This window comes from Moschus berezovskii, chromosome X, assembly GCF_049115385.1.
Source record: "Moschus berezovskii isolate FMDL1 chromosome X, NW_MosBer_1.0, whole genome shotgun sequence".
Lineage (NCBI taxonomy): Eukaryota > Metazoa > Chordata > Mammalia > Artiodactyla > Moschidae > Moschus > Moschus berezovskii.
The window spans coordinates 51,881,184-51,888,686 of NC_142488.1; the positions used below are offsets into that span (position 1 = coordinate 51,881,184).

General features: G+C 46.1%; 1 protein-coding gene across 1 annotated transcript; it reads left to right on the forward strand.

The window, feature by feature from the left end:
- The first annotated feature begins 6,665 nt into the window (after positions 1 to 6,665).
- On the forward strand, positions 6,666 to 7,247 carry LOC129563878 (KH domain-containing protein 3-like). Its single transcript, XM_055437587.2, has one exon. The coding sequence runs from the start codon at positions 6,666 to 6,668 to the stop codon at positions 7,245 to 7,247; it is 582 nt and encodes a 193-aa protein (XP_055293562.2).
- The last annotated feature ends 256 nt before the right edge of the window (positions 7,248 to 7,503 follow it).

Consider the following 7,503-nt stretch of genomic DNA (forward strand, 5'->3'; position numbering starts at 1 on the left):
CGGGTTTTTCTCATTTGCAGTTGAGATGCAGCCTTGCTATTACATGCATTAGTAGCCCTTTTTCAATTACCATTTAGTGTTTCTTTGTACAATGTTTCTTAGTATGCTATACTCTTGTTTTTCCTTCATTTGTATACCAGTTGTTGAATAGTTGGGTTGTTTCTAGGTTTGGTTATTAGGAATTCGTGTGTGGAATATTTGAGTACAGGCCACTGTGTGAGCATATTTTCATTTCTCTTGGTTAAAATTGTCCAGAAGTAGGACTACTGGGTCATATAAGGCTTCCCAGGTGGCGCTAGTGGTAAACAACCCACCTGCCAGTGCAGGAGATCAGGTTCCATCCCTGGGTCTGGAAGATCCCCTGGAGTAGCAAATAGCAACCCGCTCCAGTATTCTTGCCTGGAAAATTCCATGGACAGGGGTCCTGGCGGGTACAGTCCACAGGGGCCCAAAGAGTTGAACACAATTGAGCGACTGCACACACACACACACATACATGGTAATTTATGTATTTTGAATCTAAACTGTGTCCTCTGAAGGAAACATAAAGTTGGATCTTGTTGGGTTTTTTTTTTAAACTGGTCTCTCAATGTCTGTCTTCTGGATAGATTGTTTTATCTATTCACATTTAGTGTTGATACAGACTTAATCTGCCAATATATTTTTCTGTCTCATGTTGTTTTGTTCTATGGTCCTCATTTTACTGTCTCTTTTGCATTCAATGGATATTTTCTAATGTAGCATCTTTAATTCTTTACTGATTTTTCCACTACTTTTATTTCCTTAGCTGTAGGGTATCATAAACATCTTACTTTATCACAGTCAGCTTGAAATTTACACTAATTCTAATGAGATACAGAAACAGTACTCCTATTCTGGTTTCCCTCTTTTCCTCATATTGTCACATATATAGTAAATCTACAAAGGGTACATCCCATTAATACACTCTTATCATCACTATATTATATATAACATTGTGTCTATAAAAAGCTGATATATGGCAGGATTCAGGTATCTATTTATAGCTTCTGTTAAATTTGCCTTCCCTTTCATGATTTCTGAGTCTTTGCATATGTTCCTGTGGATTTGACACCTAAGGAACCAGACTTGTTTGTTCCTTACAAATACAGCTTTGCTCCCAACTACATCCTTTGTGCTGTTACTGCAAATATATTACATTCCATATTGTTATTGGCCCAACAATAACTGGACTTCTCTGGTTGCTCAGATGGTAAAGAATCTGTCTGCAGTGCAGCAGACCGGGGTTCGATCCCTCGGTCAGGAAGATCCCCTGGGGAAGGGAATGGCTAACCACTCCAGTATTCTTGCCTAGAGAATCCCATGGACAGAGGAGCCTGACAGGCAACAGTAATGGGGTTGCCAAGAGTCAGACATGACTGAGCAACTACCACTTTCACAACAATAATTTCTGTGATATTGTTTTAGACAGTTGCTTTTTAAATACAGGAAGAAAAGAGTGAAATATGTATTCATAAAGTATTTTTGTTCATATAATTAGCTTTACCTGTTCTGTTTTCTTCACATGCATTCTGATTAACATCTGAATTCACTTATTGCAGACTGAAGAATTTCCTTTAGTTTTTCTTGTAAGCCAGTTTTTGCAACAAATTCCTTGAGTTTTTTTTTTTTTTTTAATTTGAGAATGCCTTTATTTCGCTTTCATATTTGTTTTTTAAACCACTTTATCGTGGGATGTTTGACATGTAAAAAGCTGTGTACACACCTGTGAAATCATCACCAGCTTCAATATACAAAACTCAACTGTATTTCTATACTAGTGGTGAATACTCCTAATATGTAATAAAATTCCAGTTAGACTAAAAGGAACAATATACTTAGGAATTAATTTAACCAAGGAGGTGTAAGATTCATACACTGAAAATGACAAAACAAGTTGAAAGAAATTAATGAAAATTTAAATAAATGGTCGCTGACTATCAATGGGCACTAGAGTTTCTCCCAGAAATTTGCTGCCTTTGTACACACATCTCTGAGCATGTGGGAATATTTTCTTAAGGCACATTCATAGCAGTGAGACTGCTGGATCAATGACTTCCTTGGCTAAACAGACATCTCTGGAGTACCTACTATGTGCATGTGCCTGATGCTGTTCTAAACGCCAAGGAGGCAACAAAATAGGACTAACACAAGTCCCTCTTTCATGAAGACAAATGCTGCTGAGGGTGAGGGCAGGATGGAATGTAAATTCTGATGGGTGCTGCCACAGACCCCTGCAAGGGTGTTTTAACAGTTCACACTGGCCTCAGTGGGGCAGGGGTGTGAATGTGCCTTTACTGGCATCTTGGCACCATTTGTAGGGTGGGAAGTCTAGGCAGGAGGCTGGACTCCTTATGTCCAGTTCCCTAGAAGAGCTTCAAGTCCATAGCTAGGAATGATCCATGTAGGGATTTCAGGGGATGTGAATACCCTAGGTGTCCATAGCCTAGGTTCAGTTCAGTTCAGTTGCTCAGTCGTGTCCGACTCTCCGCGACCCCATGAATCACAGCACGCTAGGCCTCGCTGTCCATCACCAACTCCCGGTTATGCCATCACAAAGTGTACTAGACAAAGCATGGGAGGTACCCTTCAGTGGCTTCTGCACCCTGAGTGTGCCATCTCTGACCTGGAGATAAGACTGTGAGCTAGGGACTGAGGGTGTTGAAACGTTGAGGGGTTCACTATGTCTTGGGCTGTGAACTTTGGGGTTTGTAGGATTCCGGTTCCGTGGTCTGAGGTGTCTTTGGTGTTGGCTGCATGAAACGCTGTTTTCTTATATATCCTCCGTCTAATGTAAAGCTTCCCCTTTCTCCATCTTCACTTATTCCCAAACCTGAAGAACATCATCACCTCCACAGCAAAGCTGTCAGACAGAAGCACCACTGTACACCCCGTGCTGGAAACCTTCCTTGTCATTGACATGTCTGTTTTCCCCAAACCTGCCTCCTGCCTCTGAGCCCTGCTCTCTGGTGCGGCCTCTCTGCTCAGCTGTCTGGTGGCCTGAAGTCTGGGGAAGACTTCCAACCTGAGAAGGACAGGGAAACTGGAGGTCACACCCCAAGGAGAAAACGACAAAGCCATTCTAACTTTTCCCAACATTTCCGGTCATTCCAAAATGTAAATGAATGCTTGTTAGCCTTTCCTTTGCAGAAGTAATTGAAATCTTCCTGCAGTTGTGTGTCAGGCAGGAGTGCATTGAAGACACTGGGAACAAGTCACCTGAATACTGGTGGAGGGGGGAGGGCTGCGGGTGTGGTCAGTCCTGTTCGACTCTTTGTGACACCATCGTATGTAGCATGGATGGCCTGAAGTCTGGGGAAGCCTTCCAACATGAGAAGGGCAGGAGAACTGGAGGTCACCCCCAAGGAGAAAACGACAAACCCATTTTAACTCTTCTGAGCATGGGTTCTTCTGTCCATGGGGTTTTCCAGGCAAGAATACAGGAGTGGGTTACCGATTCCTCTCCCTGAGGATCTTCTCGATCCAGGGATCTAACCCCTGTTTTCCTGTCTCTGGCATTGGCAGGCAGGTTGTTTACCACTGTGCCACCTGGGAAGCCCTTGTTGGGCTGGGGGCAGGGAGGGGGTGTGAAAAACTTCCTCTTGTATTTTGAAACAGAAAGCTTGACAAGTAAGAATAAGAAAAGAGAAAAAAGAAGTACTACACCTCCTGAAAGAGAAAGCTGCTCAGTTGTGTGGGACTTTTTGTGACCACATGGTCTATACAGTCCGTGGAATTCTCCAGGCCAGAATACTGGAGTGGGTAGCCTATCCCTTCTCCAGCGGATCTTCCTGACCCAGCAATTGAACCAGGGTTTGCTGCATTGCAGGCAGATTCTTTACCAGCTGAGCTATCAGGGATTGAAGCATTTCACGTGGTTGTTGTTCAATAGCTCAGTCGTGTCTGCTCTTTGCAGCCCCATGGACTGAAGCACGCCAGGCTTCCCTGTCCTTCACTATATCCCGGAGTTTGCTTAAACCCATGTCCATTGAGGCATGATGCCATCCAACCATTTCGTCCTCTGTCACCCCCTTCTCCTCCTGCCCTCAATCTTTCCCAGCATCAAGATGTTTTTTAATGAGTCGGCTCTTCGCACCAGGTAGCCAAAGTATTGGAGTTTCAGTTTCAGCATCAGTCCTTCCAATGAATATTCAGGGTTGATTTTCTTTAGGACTGACTGATTGGCTCTCCTTGCAGTCCAAGGGACTCTCAAGAGTCTTCTTCAGCACCACAGTTTGAAAGCTTCAATTCTTTGGTGCTCAGCTTTCTTTATGGTCCAACTACATCCGTACAGGACTACTGGAAAAACCATAGCTTTCACGATATGGACCATTGTCAGTAAAATAATGTCTCTGCTTTTTAACATGCTCTAGGTTTGTCATTGGAGAAGGCAATGGCAAGCAACTCCAGTACTCTTGCCTAGAAATCCCATGGATGGAGGAGCCTGGTAGGCTGCAGTCCGTGGGGTCGCTAAGGGTCAGATACAACTGGGCGACTTCACTTTCACTTTTCACTTTCACACATTGGAGAAGGAAATGGCAACCCACTCCGGTGTTCTTGCCTGGAGAATCCCAGGGACGGGGGAGCCCGGTGGGCTTCCGTCTATGGGGTCGCACTGAATTGGACACGACTGGAGTGACTTAGCAGCAGCAGCAGCAGGTTTGTCACAGCTTTTCTCCCAAGGAGCAAGCATCTATTAATTTCATGGTTGCAGTCACAGTCAGCAGTGGTTTTGGGGCCCCCCAAAATAAAATCTGTCAATGTTTCCATTGTTTCCCCATCTATTTGCCATGAAGTGATGGGACCAGAAACCATGATCTTACTTTTTGAATGTTGAGTTTTAAGCCAGCTTTTTCACGATCCTCTTTCACCATCCTGGAGAGGTGCTTTAGAGCTTCTTTGCTTTCTACCATAAGGGTGGTCTCATCTGCATATCTGAGGATATTGTTATTTTTAAAAGCAATCTTGATTCCAGATTGAGCTTCATCCAGCCCAGCATTTTGCATGATGTACTCTGCATATAAGTTAAATAAGCAGGGTGACAATATTACAGCCTTGACGTACTCCTTTCTGAAATTTAAATCAGTCCATTGTTCCAGGTCTGGTTCTAACTGTTGCTTCTTGATATGCATACAGCTTTCTCAGGAGGCAGGTAAGGTGATCTGGTAGTCCCATCTCTTTAAGAATTTTCCACAGTTTGTTGTGATCCACAGAGTCAAAGGTTTTAGTGTAGTCAGTGAAGCAGAAGTAGATGTTTTTCTGGAATTTCCTTGCTTTCTCTATGATCCAACAGACGTTGGCAATTGGATCCCTGGTTCCTGTGCCTTTTCTAAATCCATGTTGTACATCTGGTACTTCTCCGACCACATACTGTTGAATCCTAGCTTGATGGATTTTGAGAATGACCCTGCTGGTATGTGAAATGATCGCAATTGTGCAGTAGTTTGAACATTCCTTGGCATTGCCATTTGGGATTGGAATGAAAACTGACCTTTTCCAGTCCTGTTGCCACTGCTGAGTCTTCCAAATCTCCTGGCATATTGAGTGGACCACATTAACAGCATCATCTTTTAGGATTTGAAGTAGCTAGAATTCCATCACCTCCCCTACCTTTGTTCATAGTAATGCTTCCTAAGGTCCACTTGACTTCATATTTCAGGATGTTTCATATTGTTTCCCATTGGCACAACCAAATTCATCAAAAATTGTGAACTTGTGTTTTAGAAGCTGCAACAATTCATATTCAATGTGGGTGTCCAAAAACATGAGGCCCAAAATCTAAGCATTGAAAATACCTACATTCCTTTAAAGACAGGTGCTTGTGGTTTGAAGTGAAGCCTGGTGACTCCTGAGTCCCAGGTCACAGAGCTGATGGGCTGGAGGTGTGGCTGAAACTGAGCCAGCAGCAACTTGAGGCCCTCTACCTGAGTGGAGGGAGGGCCTGCCCCAAGGACGAGAAGAACAGTACCCTCAGGGGTCTCACAGTCTAGCAGGGAGGCAGGCACATTGCTTCAGGCAGCAAATATTCATCGAGAGTTTTCTTGCCTTTCCGTGCTGGATACAAGTGACCAGCCCACAGAAATCCCTGCAATGGACTTGACTCTCCCCGAAGGGGAAGGGCTAGGAGGCACCAAGTAAACCCTCCCCATAACAACCCAGGACATCATACAGTGTGTTAGAAGGTGACGGTACTGTGATCAGATAAATGTAAATCCTGTAAGGGACTGGTACTGTGGGCAGCAAGGGGGAGAGCTTCAATCACAGTATTGACCAGAGCAACCAAGGTGGGCTTCATTGAGGAGGTTACATTTTCACAAAGACATGAAGGGGGAAAGGAGTCAGCCAGCAGACATCTGGGGTCAGGATATTGCAGAAGAGGGAACAGTAGGGATAAATGGTGGGGGCAGACACAGCCAGGAGGCCAGGGCAACTGGAAGCAAACGGAAAGTGGGGACGAGATTGTATGGCAGTGGGTAAGTGTCTGCTCTGTCAGTGCACCAACAGGGACAAGCAGGGATCATAGGTGCTGAAGGACCGGCCTGTGCCAGGCCTTCAAGGGAAGCAGAGGCAGGACAGGGAGAAAGAGCAGACACAGCTGAGGCGGGGCAAGCAAGGCGCGAGGAGGGGTGCGGCGGGCCAGCCACAGCATGGCCGCTCCCAAGTGGTTTCCGATGCTCGTTCAGCTGGAGCAGCGAAAAGGGACGCTTTTCGAGGTACTTGGTAACCTCACCAAGCGGCCCTACTGGTTTCACTCCGAGTACCTGAAGAGCCCGAAGGCAGTTCACCTGGAGGCCTGGCTGGTGGAAGCAATCTTCGGCCGGGGTGGAGAACACATCCAGCACGTCAAGTGTGTGTCACAGACCCTGCTTCACGTTTATCAGTGGGACCCAGACGGCGAGGCTGAAATCTTGATATTTGGCCGGCCTTATTACCAGCAGGATGTGTCCAAGATGATCATGAACTTGGCTATCTATCACCGTCAACTCCGGCCGCGAAGCTCTGTGAAGGCTCCTGCCCAGGAGGGGGCCACCCAGTGGTCTCCTGACGCAGTCCAGGAGGCCAGGACCCAGCGAACCCAGCTGTCACCTGAGAAAGTCCGGGAGACGGGGATCCAGCGATCCCCCAGTGCAGCCCGCGAGGCGGCCACCCAGCGCTCCCCCGGCGCAGCCCGGGAAGCCGGAACCCAGAGCTTCCTAGAAGTTACGCGGGATCCAGATACCAGTTTCTGAAGGTGTTCCGCGCTCAGGAGCAAGAGAGCCAGGCAAGGTCCAAGTGAAAGCCCCTCCCGGAACCCTGTTCTCCTAGGTCCCGTTCTGCTGCAGAAGCTGAGGAAAGACTGTTGTGGGTTTTTGATTTTTGGTTTCCCTGGTCCCCGCCACTCCCTGTTAAAGGTTTGCAAACATGAATCTGAAGAGTTCTAATAAAGAATCAAATTTCAAAAAAAAAAAAAAAAAAGGAGCGAGGAGGAGGCAGGAGGGACAGCTC